Here is a 17,827-nt window from a genome sequence, read left to right as displayed (position 1 = left end):
CTGAACTCAATGAAATACAGAGTTGTCTACTCTCTGTGCCTACTTTAGAAGGGGGTGCTACTGGAGCTAACATTGCCAATCTTTTGCTCTCAACTTTTTGGGAATTCTGTATTCCATTAAAAAACTGCCTAGCTCTTGGTGCTGATAATGCTCCAGTAATGGTAGGATTGAAGAATCGTGTGGCAGGATGTGTGAAGGGGGAAAATGGTAACATAATAATCGTAGGCTGCTCTTGTCACCTAATTAATCTTGCTGCCGAGAAGGGTGCGGCATGCTTGCCCGTAAATGTAGATGAAAATAAATTGATATATTTTGTTATCTGGAAAGGAGTCCAAAGAGGAAAGAAAAGTTCAGAGAATGTCAGACTTTCTTTGTGCTGTTGTGCTAACAGAGGTGCCAGCTATTACGGATTTTCTGTAATTATTACGGTTTTCACCTCACCATTACGGAATCACGGTCAAAGAGGAAATTATTATGGAAAAGGTGACATTATCAGGAAAAAATGTTTTTCTACGGAGCAAAAGGAAAAGAAGGGAAAAGGCTCGGAAGAACTGAACATTTCTCCTAAATCGTTCTTGTTTCAATGCTTGTGAGTTGGCAACGATACTTATTTGATCGTGACTTTCTTTTGCTACCAATAAGCGTTGTAAAATTAATTGTGAATGAAGGAGCTAAGGCGCTGCTCTTCTCCATTATAAATCCTTCAGTAATGTTGCATTTGCTGTGTTAAGTGTACCTGACAGTTGACAGAAAGACTGAAAAAGAAGTGAGCCATACATTAAGCACATCAGCACTGGAATCGCTTATGGTTCAGAAGACGAAAATGCCATCACAGTAGGAAGGATGCTTCAAGAAAAACTACACTGAAAAGCAGCTGCTGCGTGAGAAACAAGCTACAAGGAATGTTTTATAATAGAACAGGTTCTGTGCAAATGTTATTGTGTAATTTGGTATATTTTCTAACAGATTGCTAGAGGGAAGGGCAAAAGGGGTGTCATTATCAAGAAGGAAGGAACGTGCTTTGGACTTGACTTGAAATTTTTCTCGGGGGCGGAGGGCGATTACTGATCATCCACTTCAAAGGTTGGCACCTCTGTGCCATTCTGATATTGATCTTGTACATTTGATCATGACAAGAGCAAAAGGGGTTGTCTGCTAGACAATGCCATAAATAGACTATCAGAATACTATGGTCAAGCTATCAGAAGCAACATGATATGAAAAAGGCTGTGTGGGCAACCTTTTTCCATAAAATATCAACAGATGACAGGCCAATCCACAACCTTTGTTCTGGCGAGTGGTGTAAATACAAAAAAGCTGAAGCAGCTGGAACTTTAGATAAGTTTACCCACAAGAACTCTATACCTATACCTGAGGGTGTTATGTTGGCTATAAAGCCAATTTATGGAGATTTGGCAAATCCAGATCTACTGAAGAAATGTCTGACAGGGAAAACCAAAACGTAAATGAGTCATTCAGCGATGTAGTGTGGACAAGAGTACCCAAAAATGTATTTGTGGGGTACCATACATTGAAGCTTGGTGTGTATGATACTGTCATCACATTTAATGATGGCAATATTGGTAGACTGAAAGTCTTGGAGGAGCTGGGTGTGAAGACTGGTTGGAATACACGAGCCATACTGTAGGACTGAAGGAACTGGACAAGGAGCGAGTTGCCAAGGCAGAGCTACAGGCCTAAAAATGTCCAAGGAGGCAAGATCTTTGAAGAGGAAGGAGAGGATACACTCGGACAATGTAGGAGATCTAATGGAAACAAAAGAGGTCCACCTATTCAATACCATATAATGTTATAAGAAAAATTATAACATTTTATTATACTCGGTACCGGTTTCTATGCTGGTGTGCATCATCATCAGCCAAAAATAAGAAAAATATACATAGACAAAGTTACAATAAACAATGCATAAAGTACATACAAATTTTTACATAACTGGCAAGACCTAATTAAAAGCGGGATCCATAAACATTAACCTATGACTTAAACTTGAAAAAATGTAGGAGATGATGAAGACTACACAGTCGGCAGTTTTTTTACTGTTGTTTCCATTGAAAAATTAGTTTCAATCTAAATTAATTAATCACAATTTTGGAAAAACAATTTTCTTTTGCAGACAAATGACCCATTATCTCCGGATCTATAGAAGATAGACTTTTGATGTTTTCACTGTTCATGTATAATACTCTTGTAATACCACACCTCTAGAATCGTAGAGATAACTTGTATATTTGAAGAAAAATTCACAAACATTCGACAAATAAAAGGTGTAAAAAATGTAACAGAGAAAGAAATGTATATCCCAATGTGTAAAATATGTAGTTCTATGAAACTAGAGCAGTATGTATTTTGAAAGTTTCATTGTCTTTCATCAAGTAGTTCTTGAGAAAATGGGTTATGAAAAAGCAAATTTAACATTAGCGGGATAGGCCATTCATACTCCCCTTAATATAGTATTCAGTTCAAAGATATTAATATTAAAGTTCCCCCTTTACAATACTAAAAGCCGGGCTGAGTGGCTCAGACAGTTAAGGCGCTGGCCTTCTGACTCCAACTTGGCAGGTTCATCCTGGCTCAGTTCGGTGGTATTTGAAGGTGCTCAACCACATCAGCCTCGTGTCGGTAGATTTACTGGCACGTAAAAGAACTCCCGCGTGTCTAAATTCCGGCACCTCGGCGTCTCCGAAAACCGTCAAAGTAGTTAGTGGGACGTAAAACAAATAACCTTATTATTACAATACTAAAAAAAATTGTTTTATTCTTAAAGCAAAGTTATTTACATGTTCTGTCCCTCTTGGGGGGCATCTTCAGCCTAGAAAACCAAAGTTATATAGTAAAATTAACATAAAAAATGTTATATACATGCATACATCAAATCAAATTTATATGTTAAACAGGTACAACCTATATAGAGTTAAATTTCTAAGCAAAATCTCAGACCCTTTGAAAATCAAGGGTGGAATTTGGCAAGATGATGGACTTCAGTTGGGTATTAACTAAAATTGAGGGAGTGGGAAAATGCATTACATGAGAAAAACATTCAGGGAATCCATTTGGGGCAAGGAAGAGGAAGATTTGAGGTGAAATGTCTTGTTTTTTAATATCATATAGCTTTTGGAAAACAAATTTCAGCCACAAATGATGACAGAAACTCTGCATGAAATCGGAATTCAACCTGATATTCAAATTTTCTATGACAAAATTAAATATAATGAACATAGACACAATACTAGGGGGAATGGATCCAGCAAGGTGGATACAATAACACAACCTGCAAAGTGAGGTTGAAGAAGACTGAAAAATCATGCAAACTCTCATAAAACTGTTGTAGCAAAAGACTGATACCATTGGGAAAAATAAAATAAAAACACAGCCCCATGGAACTGTAATGAAACTAGAGGTTCTATATGGTTCAAATTGCCTAGCGAACAAATGATGTGGACAAGAGGAACTGGAGGGGTAAGAGAGGAACATTATGGGATCCCAAATGTTTGAGATATTGTGTGGTGTGAATAAAAATGAGTCTAAGCGAGTGAGCGTGTGCTCGCTGAGTGCCTGAGTGTCTTCCTGCTGATGAGCATTTGCGGTGAATAAAAATATAGAGCGGAAGCACAGCGTACACTCAAGTGTCTGGAGGAGCCACTCAGTGTCACTGATCAAGGTCGTGGATGTGCCATGTATGTGGGCCGGCACAAGGTTGCACTTGACAGTTGTAAGTCATGTTGTCACCACTACAAAAATGAAATGAAGAACACGTCAATCAGAATCACCAATCTAGTACTTTTTATGTGAGATACAGTTACACATTTTATTCATGTTAATTATAATATTTTATTTGTTATTCATGTTAATTATAATATTTTATTTGCTTACACAAAAATGGGCATTAAAAAAATTGACATTTAAGCGAGCCACAAAATAAATACGAACTATTTTCAGTTGATTGTTGTTGGCAATGTGGTAGTACGGTGGCGCCATCTATAACTAGCTTGACTACCATATTGAAGTGTTGCCGTTTTGTCTGTCGCCCCTAGCACGTGGTCAGGTGTGATTCGCGCATTTATGAAAGTTTTGTGTTCTTTGTGAGATAATCTTGAAATTTTATTTTAACGAATGCAGTGCGTTGTGACGTAAACAACATAGTCGTGAACCGCGAAGTGATAACTCTTTGCGCCGCGGAGTGACTCTTAATAGTCAGGCGTTAGAATTAGTGCAGAGAACTAGTGAGTTTTACGAGAGGCAGAGGAAATTCGTACGCTTGTATAGCCATCTCTCTGTTCCTGCAGATCAAGTTGTGGAACGCATGTCAAACATTAGGGCTTTCAAAGCGTACTGTTATTCAGACAGGTGTTCGCCTCCAAGAACAGAAGGATAAAGGGACTGTGGAACATAGCAGTAGCAGAAACGGGCCTGATAGTAGGGACTTGTTTCACAGCACTCTGAGAAAGTAACGAATTAAGCCAACACCTGTAACAGGAATTAATCTTTCCATGCTGATGAAATACGAAGACACGTGTACGATTATTACAGCTCGAAGTCCCTTCTGTCATTGTTACGGATAATGCACCTTACCACTCTGTAATAATGAACAAGACACCAACTTCGAGCGCCCGTAAATAGCTGTTAGTGGAATTGCTGCGGTAAAGAAATATCCCAGCGCATATTTGTATGATTAAATTAGCCGACAAGGTAGCGAAGGACCAAGGGCACGAGATTATTAGGTTGCCGCCGTACCACTGTCGCTTCGACCTCATTGAGTTGGTACAATCAATCAATCAATACTGATCTGCATTTAGGGCAGTCGCCCAGGTGGCAGATTCCCTATCTGTTGCTTTCCTAGCCTTTTCCAAATGATTTCAAAGAAATTGGAAATTTATTGCACATCTCCCTTGGTAAGTTATTCCAATCCCAAACTCCCCTTCCTATAAATGAATATTTGCCCCAGTTTGTCCTCTTGAATTCCACCGTTATCTTCATATTGTGATCTTTCCTACTTTTATAAACGCCATTCAAACTTATTCGTCTACTAATGTCATTCCACGCCATCTCTCCGCTGACAGCTCGGAACATACCACTTAGTCGAGCAGCTCTTCTTCTTTCTCTCAATTCTTCCCAACCCAAACATTGCAACATTTTTGTAACGCTACTCTTTAGTCGGAAATCACTCAGAACAAATCGAGCTGCTTTTCTTTGGATTTTTTCCAGTTCTTGAATCAGGTGATCCTGGTGAGGGTCCCATACACTGGAACCATACTCTAGTTGGGGTCTTACCGACTTATATGCACTCTCCTTTACATCCTTACTACAACCCCTAAACACCCTCATAACCATGTGCAGAGATCGGTACCCTTTATTTACAATCCCATTTATGTGATTACCCCAGTGAAGATCTTTCCTTATATTAACATCTAGATACTTACAATGATCCCCAAAAGGAACTTTCACCCCATCAACGCAGTAATTGAAACTGAGAGGACTTTTCCTATTTGTGAAACTCGCAACCTGACTTTTAGGCCCGTTTATCAACATACCATTGCCTGCTGTCCATCCATTTTCGAGGTCACGTTGCAGTTGCTCACAATCTTGTAACTTATTTATCACTCTGTAGAGAATAACATCATCCGCAAAAAGCCTTACCTCCGATTCCACTCCTTTACTCATATCATTTATATATATAAGAAAACATAAAGGTCTTATAACACTGCCCTGAGGAACTCCCCTCTCAACTATTAGAGGATCAGATAAAGCTTCACCTACTCTAACTCTCTGAGATCTATTTTCTGGAAATATAGTAACCCATTCAGTCACTCTTTTGTCTAGTCCAGTTGCACTCATTTTTGCCAGTAGTTTCCCATGATCTACCCTATCAAATGCTTTAGACAGGTCAATCGCGATACAGTCCATTTGACCTCCAGAATCCAAGATATCTGCTATATCTTGCTGGAATCCTACAGGTTGAGCTTCAGTGGAATAACCTTTCCTAAAACCGAATTGCCTTCTTTCAAACCAGTTATTAATTTCACAAACATGTCTAATGTAATCAGAAAGAATGCCTTCCCAAAGCTTACATACAATGCATGTCAAACTTACTGGCCTGTAATTTTCACTTTTATGTCTATCACCCTTTATACACAGGGGCTACTATAGCAACTCTCCATTCATCTGGTATAGCTCCTTCGACCAAACAATAATCAAATAAGTACTTCAGATATGGTACTATATCCCAACCCATTGTCTTTAGTATATCCCCAGAAATCTGATCAATTCCAGCCGCTTTTCTTGTTTTCAACTTTTGTATCTTATTGTAAATGTAAATTGTAAAATCGGACTTCGAATTATGTGATTTCGAATGGTACGGTATGGGGTGAAGTAAAACATTACGTACGCACTAATAACAATTCCTTCACAATTACTGAAGTGGAAGGACTGCTCCGGGAGGTTATTGCTCGAATGGATGCGGCTTTGTGGAGGAAGAAAGTTAGCCATGTCGCAACATTCATTAACTCGGCAATGGCAATACATGGCATCATCAGTGACTGTCAAGAGTTGATAATCTGCCTAGACGACAACGAAGGCGACGGTAGTGATGGCAGTGATCTGGAGGGTATCGAGCCTCTACCTGTGTGAATTAGTTATGAAAATATTTCTGAATTATCGTAAATTGTATGTACAGTAAAACCTCGTTAATTCGAAGTCGTTGGGACTCAGAAATCGGACTTCGAATGACGTGATTTCGAATTAACCGCCAATTCGCAATTCAGAAGTACCAACCCAGAAGTACCAACACAGAAAGTACCCGATGCCCTTAAAATCAAACTTTCCTATGACTCTATCCTTGTACGATTTCCCGCCATGGCACTTCTCTCGTACTTCAGAAATGTAAACACTTCCCGCGTCACAAAGTATTCTAAGACCCATTAATGAATTCAATCACCTCGATTCACAGTTTAAACCTTTCCAATGCCATGGAAAAACTATTTCCGAAATGTATCCAACAAGGTGAATTTACAATGTTCAAATAATGCATTTGGATAAGTCACTGACGAACATAACCTCACGCAACGAAAGAAAAACAATCACACAATTCAAAGACAAGGATAAATTTTGCTGCTTCCCCCGTGCAAATGCATTTTTTTTTTGTTAATATCTGTACTGTTTGCATTTTTAGATGCTTTGTACTGGGATGGAAAGTGTCCGACGGCCTTAAAACATTGTAGCTTATCGAACTTTTCTATGACGAGGGGATAAAGTTTCTCGCTTCCATGTGCAGCGCACTACATTGACCCCATCCCCGACCCTTTTACGATTCTCCGGCTGGCACTTTCTCCTTTAAAACCGTAAGACCGTTTGGGCTCGCATTAAAATAAAGTAATGCAGTTTCATCGGCAATGACAGTATTGTTCGGTGCCTACGAATTTATTATATGAGCCACGCTTTTTTGTCAACTGTCGGCATCGCCAGTGTTAGCGCATTTTGTTTTCCCGCACACTGCATGTTGCGTGATGTTACGGCGTTCCTTAAAAGGTTGAATACAAAAGAATTCCGATTTCATTCAACTTGGCAATCATGAAGCGCGCTGTAGACCCACCGAAGTGAGTGTAAGTGCGGAAAGCTACCCCTCCACGTTCCGAAACACGCGTTCTATTATGACGCGGATAAATTTCGAGTTGAAATTACTCTGTAACATACTATTGTTTTAAAATGTAAAGGCAGTTTCGAATTAAAAGTCTGAATATCGGTAATGGGGCCGACACTGTAATTCGAATTACGAATTATCCGTATTTCGAATTAAACAATTTAAATAACATGCAGAACTGTATCTCATGTTTTCGGGAACGAGAGCTTCTTCGAATTACGTGGGATTTTGAATTAACCGATTTCGAATTATCGAGGTTCTACTGCTGTATTTTACTTGAAATCTTTTGTGTTAGCACCGGTGTATATTATTCTAACAGTTATTGGTGTATTTGAAATGAGGTTATTGTCGGCCGATTTCTTCCGTATTTTCTAACTTCACGATAATAAGATCTCCGTAGTATATTTATCTCGTATTATTTTGTGTGGTGAAGTATTTTATTGTGAACTTAATCGGTGTGTTAAAAGTTTGATTTTGTCGGCCGATTTCATTTGTATTTGTGTTGTGTATCATTGCGACGACATTAAAAGCATTTCTCCCATGTTTTTTAAAACTCACGTGTCGTGCAATGAGCTGTTGTTGTGGCAGCAGCATCGCTTCGTGCGCCATTGCAGTGTGACCAACACTGCGCAGCTGTCATGTGCAACCTTACACCAGCCCATCTATAGACTGTGATAACACTTCGATGACTTCCGGATAGTTCAATGCTTAACGTGGCAGACGACAGCGTGTAATTCCAGTCCGCTTTTATCTCCATTTTAAAGGAACATACTATTATGTTTTCAAAGTCACAGTTACCGGATAAGAAGCACAAGAAAACAGGTGTAATAAATGCAGTTCAGTGTGGAGCACTCGCCAAATTTAACTTAAACATTTCCGTCCAACAACTCTCTAATTGGCTGAATAGTCAGCATTGAGGCCTTCGGTTCAGAGGGTCCCGGCTGGCTCGGGGAATTTAATCGCCTCTGATTGATTCTTCAGGCCCGGGTGTTTGTGTTTGTCCCAACACTTTTCTCTTCACATTCGTACAACACACTACGCTACAAACCATCACAGAAACATGCAATAGTGATTAGCTGATTACATCCCTCAATCTAGGGTCGGCGCCAGGAAGAGCATCCGGCCGTAATACAGGGCCAAATCCACAGGTGCGACACAATTCGCACCCAGGACCCCACAGAGGTGGGAAAAGCGGTAGAAGGTAAAGAAGAATTTCCGTCCAACAACTGCTGATGAAATATTACAAAACATGTAAACAAGACTGAAATATAAAGTAAAATTGAAGCGTACGGGAATCAGATTCATATCGTTAAAATGGGAGAAGCGGCTGATGAATCTGATGCAGAGTGAGAATAACCCTACCATCGGCCGTCTGAAAGGTAGGAAATCATAGCCTGAATATTACAACATTAATAAATTGAGGAAAATGGTAGGCCTATAATGTAAATAACAAACATTAATTATGATGAAAATAATATATTGACAATGGAATTAAATTTTTAAGGAGTCAGATCTGCAGGACCGGATGAGGTGGCCGCGCGGTTAAGGGCGCACAGCTGTGAGCTTGCATCCGGGAGATAGTGGGTTCAATCACCACTGTCAGTAGCCTTGAAGATCGTTTTCCGTCGTTTCCCATTTTCACACTAGGCAAATGCTGGGGTTGTACCTTAAGGCCACGACCGTTCCCTTCCTACTCCTACGCCATTTCTATTCCATCGCCGCCATAAGACCTATCTGTGTCGGCGTGACGTAAGCAAGTTTTAAGATTGCAGAAGTAGTCATCCCTTCGACTTCCTACAGAGGTGTCATAACTCTGCAAACATCGGAGTTTGCCGTGATACATCTACACTGGTTGAATTCTTCCTTTCCATTGCATGTGGTCTGTACATTGATGCTAGGGACGTTTTTTTCTGTAAATGTAGTCATTCCCATGAACGTGTGGCTTCTGAATTTGTACACGAGTACAGTCTACAGTTCCGTCAGCATATGGGAAGCTCAAACGTTCTTGCCACTTAGCCCTGCTTCCTGCATCTAAGCAACATTTGTTGGAATGTTATCTGCTTTCATTTCTGTTCATGTCAAAACCTGAGAAAATGTTTTTGACACAGTTCTCCGGGATGTCTTCACCAACTCCACTTTGAAAACCAGGGTCACCAACATAACGCAAGAAGATATACATTTTTCCTTCATTTGTTAGGGCACCACCTCTTTTTTCTTAGGATTGGCCAAGGAAATGCTCCGCTAACCATTCAGTATGCTCCTTGAAAATCCACAGCCTGTTTCCAGTCATCTGACCGGGTCAAGGATGGAATGAATGAAGCCCCATCTTGCGGCAAGGATAGGAATTGTGCCGGCTGCTGAGGCCTGTCCACTCCTCTGGGGCAATGATTAAAGACTGATAGATGAAATGAAATGATGTTGGAGAGTGCTGCTGGAATGAAAGATGACAGGAAAAACTGGAGTACCCGGAGAAAAACATGCCCCGCCTCCGCTTTGTCCAGCACAAATCCTACATGGAGTGACCGAGATTTGAACCACGGAACCCAAAGGTGAAAGACTGGCGCACTGCTATCTGAGCCACGGAGGCTATTCAGCACGCACCTTACTGGACCTTTATAACACTCTGTAATCAAGTTGAGATGATTCTCTGCAAAGTTTATATAATTTTCTTTTCCGATTAACCTCCACCATTACCTCTACCATGCCATTGAACTTGACACTATCATTTGGAGTCACCTACTGAGTTAGCTCAAGGAAACATGAGCAGGCTCTTACCGGAAAGAGTGCCTGCTTTATCTTTATTCACCAGAAATCTGGAGCGCCCACTCTGATACTCGAGCGACTGGAGTGTGTGCTCAAGGTCACAGGTCTGATGTGAGTGACTGCTTCTGACAGGCGGTTTTTATTCACCTCATTGCGAGTGCCTGTTCTAAATTTGTTAGTAAAGAGTGCGTGCTCATTTTTATTCACACCACCCAATATTTAGACGAATGGGAAAAATCAAGACATTTACCAGGGGGAAAAAAAAAAAAAAAATTTAAAACTACTTTTTGTGGACACTTTCACAGAATGAACAACAGGTTAACCAAGAGGATTTTTGAGTACATATCATTCAAAATACCACAGGCTAGATGGAAGAGACAACATGGAACCTACAGACTGAAAATTACAGTTCGCTTCTGCAAATGTTTCGATTTTTCAAGTTCAGCATCAGTGTAAGTGAGTGATACAGAGTTAGGCCCATCAGCCAACGAATAAAGTGGTTCTGGGAAGAAAGGAAGAAAAATACTGTTTCATAGTCTAAGGTTCAAAGTGTTCAAAAATTGCAAATTTCTTAATAAAAGATTTTTAAAATACTCATGCTTAAGTTGTACTTACTGTCCTGTGAAAATATTCACTAGTAATGTTCATACCAGTTACTTTTCTAATTTGAAATCCTTCTTTTACCATTATGTGTCTGCTATTAACACGAATGGTTTAACGTTGCAGGTCCTGGTGCACGGAACACGACAATACCTGGATTGTTGGGTGCTGGTCTTCCAAAACTCTCCTCAGAGCAACAAGATGCTGTGACCAGGGCTAAGAAGTATGCAATGGAGCAGAGCATCAAAATGGTGTTGATGAAACAAACCCTTGCTCATCAACAACTGGTAAGTATTCATCACCATATTTAAAATAGCTACCAGGTGACTTTTGTAAGTAGTATAAAGTTACTTTCTGTAATAGGAGCTATGTTTTGATATGAAGAATGGCAATGCTAAAAAGAAGGTATGGAGGTTCTACCTTTCCAGTACACTGTTATTAAGTTGTACCAATATTAAGTTACAACATGTTAACTTTGTAAACTTTGGGGCCAATTTCGACACATTTAAAGTGTCATCAGCCGATTAAGGGAACAGGGCAAAAGGACTAAATCATAAACAATTATAAACAGACATAACAAAAATAAGACATTATTCACAGAGTTTTTAATTGGTACACCTTAATAACAGTGCATTGAAAAGGTGGAACCTCTATACCCTCTTTTTCGTATTGTGATTCTCAGTTGAATACAGAACAGTATTATGTTTTTAACTTTGCATTTGCACCATACTTCATATAATCAGCTACTGTGGTTTTTGTCTTACTATAAGAACACGAGTTAGTTAAGTCGCTGAAAGTTGAATGTCTCTCTTTTCTTGCTTATGAAGGGTAGGAGAAAGATATTTGCAAAAATCCTAACTAATTCTACCAGTTATAAGTTACTCCTGGATTGTAATCTTGCTATCTTATTACCCTCAAAATGTCACTTCTTTTTCATTTTGTCCAAAAAGTTAACAGTTCAAAAATATTGAATTGGACCTAAAAGGTCTCATTTGTAGCTTAGGACCTAAAAGAGCCTGTTTTGCTTGTTAAAACTAAAAAAAAAAACAACCATTTATTTAACTTGTACTGTACATCTATGTGTATTGTAGAGTAGAACCCTGATTATCCGAAATCCAATTATCAGAGGTGCTTTATTATCTGAGGCAAATCTGTAAGTATAAAACAACCTTAATTCTTGATGCAGTAATTTTTAAAAGCTTTATCATGAATTCTGCGCTGCGCATGTATATTATTGTGGTAGAAAAAACAAGCAAGCTTGAGGTGTAAAATGTTAGAAAGTGATTTAGTTTTCATTATGTTGCTTCATTTGATTATAACTTCGATATACGTAGTCTACTTTGAGAGTAACAATTCCTGCAGTTTTTAATTATAAAAGTACTTAATAATATGTATTATGTACACTGGCGGACAAAGAAATGGATCACTTTAATTTAAAAGCAAAAACTGTATTTTTCTTTAGCCCTGCTTTGGCTCTGTTCCTATACATACATACATACATACATACATACATACATACATACATACAAGGGTTGGGACAAAAGTCGCGGCAACTATTTTTTTTTCTTTTCTTGAAGATACTAGCCCGCTTGGAAAACGGGGCATATACAGACGAAAGGACAAGTCTGGACATGTGTGGACAATGAATAGCACTGAAATATTGTAACACACTCATTTATTACGGTAGTATACCGGGAAATATAGCCTTTCCGGTGCAAAAGAATGACAACACAGTACACATAAAGTTGACATGACAAACCTGGGCCTAAATACCCTCAAAGTAGTCCCCTGCTACTGACACCACACGCTGCCAACAATGTGGGAGGTGGTGAATACCATCTACCTCAGCATTGCCACACCATATGTGAATTAGGTCACCTGTTGGTGCACAGCATTAGCAATGTCCTCTCATGTTGCAAACCGCCTACCACGTGAGTGGTTCCTTAATCTTTCGAATGAGATCGAAGTCACAGGGCGAAATTTCGGGTGAGGATGGTGGGTGCTCCAATACTTCCCATCCCCAACATCGCAGTAGCTGCCCCGCACACTCTGCTATATGTGGTTTTGCATTGTTATGCAGGATTATTGCACTGTCCACAAGATCCTGACGTTTCTCCCGAACACCACCGTGCTACTGTATGGTATGGTAGGGCATTATTCCCAAGGGCTTCCACTAATTCACTGTGACATTCCATCACATTTCTCCCTCGGAGAATGGCTATTTTGATGTAAGTGCGCTGCTCAACACGGGTTGCTTCCATCTCGCATGTCATTCACCAACTGATTGATTTCACAGCCCTTGCTGCGCTACTACCAGCTATCACAGAGCCATGTGTTGTTCTGCATACACACTATGCCTGCAGAACTTCCACAAGACACATACAGTGAAACTCGGTTAGGAAGGTCCCGCATAAGAAGTTTTCCCGCCTAAGAAGTGTGATATTCTTGGTCCCTTGATCAGTTGCATTAAGATATATGTATATTTTTCCCCTTTAAAGTGTTCTGTTGTAAATATATTTCCCGGTTAAACAGTTCAGATTTTAGAGCCCCTTGAGATAGAAAACGTCCGCTCAAAGCAGCCCATGGTTAGAACCCTCCAGTCTCCGCGCAAGTTGCACCCTGTGTTAGACCGTTCGCACGCTCGCGGTGTGTCTCTGGTGTCACGGAACCTGTGCGGCACATTCCCTTTGCTGTGCGGGCTTGCCTAAGCCATACGACGTCACGCTATGACAACACGGACACTAGATGCTCACTCTCACCTTGTGGAATCGAATCGAACCCATCAGTCGAAATTTCCACTCCTCCGTTCCATCTAGCGGTATAGAATCGAACGGGATTCTACGTGGGAAACATAAAGCATGCATTGGATGGTTTGATAAAACTTTAATGCAGTAATTTGCGGGCCGTGACAGGATGAAGTCATTAATCGAGGTGGCCTAAACATTAATTGAAAACCGTAAAGTGTATTTGTCCGCAACGATAGTGTTAATCTGCCACAAAATGGAATATTCTAACCTGTTTGATTTTTCATTCCCTTGGTTATTTCCTTCCAGGCATTCTCTCTTACGTTGTTGTTGCGATAATACTTATGGGTCTTGCCGTAGAGGAAATTACGTTTTTGAACTAAACTGATAAGATTTTCCGTGTCCATTATTAGTGAGGCGAACAAAAACAACTTCCCGACTCAATGCAGGAAACAGCCGACTTGCCAGCTGATACACGTGCCGCCAAACAGCCGGCTGAAAGATCCCGATCGTTTACGAAGTTGAACGAATTTTGATAGCCAACTGGGTGTTGGTGGGAGGCACACAGAGGCATTGCAATACCATGTGTTCGCATAAAATTGAAAATTTTTAATTTTACCTTTATACGAGCTAAACATTGTATTATCGTGTCACTCGTAATTATTACATCGCATTATTAGAACATAGCACAAGGATGATGAGGCATGAAAGAAAATTCTCGCGGGGAAAGAAACCGTGTATGGTTAGATGTGCTAGCGTTGCTACTGCGCCTTTATCACTTCCACGTAATACCCCAGATACGTGACCATGCACTCATTTCTGCAACTTCGAACCTGTGTTTCTTTTCTTCATTACGTAGAGCATGAAGAGGATTGAAGCAGGAAAATAAACTCAATACTGGCTTGGCCATGCAGTACTTATGAAACACATCAGATGTAAATCTTTTCAGGCCAAAAGACTTACATCTGATATGTTTTTGACATGCTCTATTGGTGAAAAATATCAAATTCCCTCCATGGGAATTTAGAATTTTCCACTTGAGAAACAGCCAGAAACTACGCCCATCGTCGTGACAACCAGTTGGAATGCACGGGCGATTTAGGCCTAGGTTCTAAGAATCTCTCTAAGAATAAGTTGCCAGATTTCCCATTTGATGCCGTTATCCTTGAAGCAGGTGTCGGGGGTGTGAGGAAGATAGAAAGCACATGCTAACAAACTGTAGTACACATCTTGTCTTTGCGTCTTGTAAGCCTAAGCTGCCGATTGCCAAGCAAAGTGTAGCATCGTAGATAGTATGAATAGGAGTCGGTGAAGTTAATTGTACTTGTAATATCAACGTACAAACGTTTTAAGTGAAAATTAGCGGAACTCAGAGGAAAGAGATCAAGCGAAAGGCACTAACAATAAAAGACAAAGGGGAGATTATAAGGAAAGTGGAGTCTACACTTTCCCGTGCGTGTTGCTTTGGCAAAGGAGCTGGGGATGTCGCCGGGCCATCTACTTTGAATGGCATTATAGCGAAGAAAGAAGGGCTCTTTGCTTCTGCAGGGAATACTTCTGCAAACTGTAAGGAAGTTAAATCTGAAAAGTACGATGAAATAGAACAAGCTCTGCTAATATGGTTTAAACAGCAGCGAAGTTTAAACATATGTTTCAGTGGGACTATTGTGCAGGAGAAAGCCGCAGGCAAATTAAGGGTACGTTTTACCGCGTAGAACGGGTGGCTGGACCGCTTTAAAAATCAAGCCAGCGTCGTTTACAAAACAATTTGTGGCGAAGCAGAGAGTGTAAGTGCGGAGGAAAGGGAAGCGTGGAAGGAAATGGTTCTGCCTGCTAAAATAAGCAAACCTTGCAACGTTTTTATATAATATGTTCCCTGCTCTTATCAAATATATTTATAGTACGATATGTTTAATTATTTTACTTTATCTCTAAAAATATTGTCATGATAATTGAATTTTTATATTGTGGCTTTTTGTTAGCAGCTCTTATATATCGGCTTATTTCGATATTGTTCACAAACAAGAAAATCTGTTGGCTGTGTGTTTCACATGTATTTCAAAGTTCAGAATAAGTTTTTGGGCATCATACCTTTTAAGTAGTTTCCTGCATAAGAATTTTTTTTTTGCAGTCCCTTGAAAAACTTCTTAAGAGAGTTCCACTGTATACATTTGTGATCCGTTCACATATCTACAAGAAAAAAAATAGTTGCCAAGACTTTTGCCCCAATCCTCATACATACATACATACATACATACATACATACATATATACATACATATCCCACGTCGTTCCATCTTAAGCGATGGGTCAGCGTACGAGGCTTCTCCACCAGTTCCGGTCTCTGAACTTCTCTCCTTCGATGCTTTCCAAGCTATGTACTCACTGTTCAGTGTCAATCTTCATCATGTCCTTGTATTAGAGTCTTGGTCGCCCTCTTGTTCTTTTGTCTTCAAGTTTTGGATCATACATTTGTTTTGGTAATCTGTTATCTCCCATGCGTCACGTATGTGCATACCATCTCAGTTGCTGCGCATTGTTCTGTCATGCAGTCTTACAACTCGAGCCTGCTTGCGGGTTTCATCATTACGGGCTGTCCCTCCGTGTTTTACCAATCATGCTACGGACAAATCTCATTTCTGCTGCCTTGATTTTACTTACATCTTTCTCATGGTCCATGTTTCGCAACCATAAGTCAGAATTGGTACGTAATAGCTTTCATATATGACTGTTACATTTTGTTGGTATTTTCTTGTTCCATATTATGTCTTTAACTGTTTTGTAGAAGTTGCTACCTGTCAGAATTCTGTGGGGAATTTTCCTTGTCTATAGACCCAGTATCAGGGATAATACTTCCAAGATATTTGAATTGATGGTTTATCTGTAGCTGTTTCCCTTTCATTTTAATGTCTCCCACTGTCATGACCATAACCTCGCTTTTCTATTGGCTGAAGACGAGTTGATATTCTTTAGCAGCTTCTGTCCAGGTCTTTTTGTTCTTGAAGGTCTTATTTAGAGTCTCCCCACAAGCATATATCGTCAACGAACAAGAAAACTTTCCTTTTCTTACCTCCAATGATTTGGTGAACTTTTCTCTGAATCTCGTTCATCACAGTGATAAGAAAAGGAGACAAAACTCCACCCTGTCTTAACCCAGATTTTACATGAAAGGTTTGTCATTCCTGCAGGTGTTTTGGCTTTACTGCAGGTATCTTCATACAAATTCGTGATGCTGTGTATCATGTCATCCTCTATTCCAATTTTCTTCAGTGTTTCCCACACTTTCTCTCTGTTCAGAGCATCAAATGCTTTCTTGATATCCAGAAAGGCTAACAAATCTCTGTTGTGTTTGTAATATTTTTCCATTAACTGATGGACGGTGAAGATTAAATGAGTAGTTTATCTCCCCTTCCTTGTACTATTCGATTCTTCTTATCTGCCCAGTAATTTTTCATTCGTTCTGATCGCAGTGTTCTTAATTTGTCTAAACAAAAGATAGTGTTTTTTATTCCTTGACTAGCTGACCCGACAGACGTCGTTCTGTCAAGTATAAATGGCAATGGAACAAACTGAAATTCAAACTGTACAGCATGCAAAAATCGAAATAATGCAAATGAGGAATCATCAACATCAAATGAGTTAATTTTCTACTGCTACCAAAAGTTAGTAACAAACTACTGAAAAAACGTGTTTCCATTACCTGCAATATTAATATCTTGATTGTGAATAGGAAAATGTTCAAATAGGTCACAGCATATCACTACCCAGAAATAACCCCGATTGACTGTAACGTAGATGGGAACTGTTCAACAGGTCTTCAAATCCCTCACAGAGCCATAATTATCCCCCGTTGCAAATCAAGTAATTTGATAAGTTGATGACATGGAGATAATGTGGCAAAACTTACTCCTCTTTCTTCGTAGGGAATAACTATCATAGAAAACACTGATTCCAATGAACACTATGAAGATATTTTTCATTGTAAAGCTTTAAGGTACACGATATTTTTTGTTTGATTACCTGGCGAGTAAACAAACAAAGTTGATGGTTTTCCAACACGGAAACA

General features: G+C 39.7%; 1 protein-coding gene across 2 annotated transcripts in view; it reads left to right on the top strand.

Moving 5' to 3' along the window:
* The window catches only part of hfp (Poly(U)-binding-splicing factor hfp), a 579,337-nt gene that overhangs the window by 215,896 nt on the left and 345,614 nt on the right, over window positions 1-17,827 (top strand). For both annotated transcript variants that reach the window (XM_067159786.2, XM_067159787.2), the window contains exon 4: window positions 11,144-11,304. In XM_067159786.2, the coding sequence (XP_067015887.1) occupies window positions 11,144-11,304 (161 nt within the window). The remainder of the gene's footprint in view (window positions 1-11,143; window positions 11,305-17,827) is intronic.

The sequence above is a fragment of the Anabrus simplex genome, chromosome 1 (assembly GCF_040414725.1).
Source record: "Anabrus simplex isolate iqAnaSimp1 chromosome 1, ASM4041472v1, whole genome shotgun sequence".
NCBI classification, from domain to species: domain Eukaryota; kingdom Metazoa; phylum Arthropoda; class Insecta; order Orthoptera; family Tettigoniidae; genus Anabrus; species Anabrus simplex.
The sequence above is the reverse complement of the archived record's forward strand: the minus strand, read 5'-3'. Positions and strand labels throughout refer to the sequence as shown.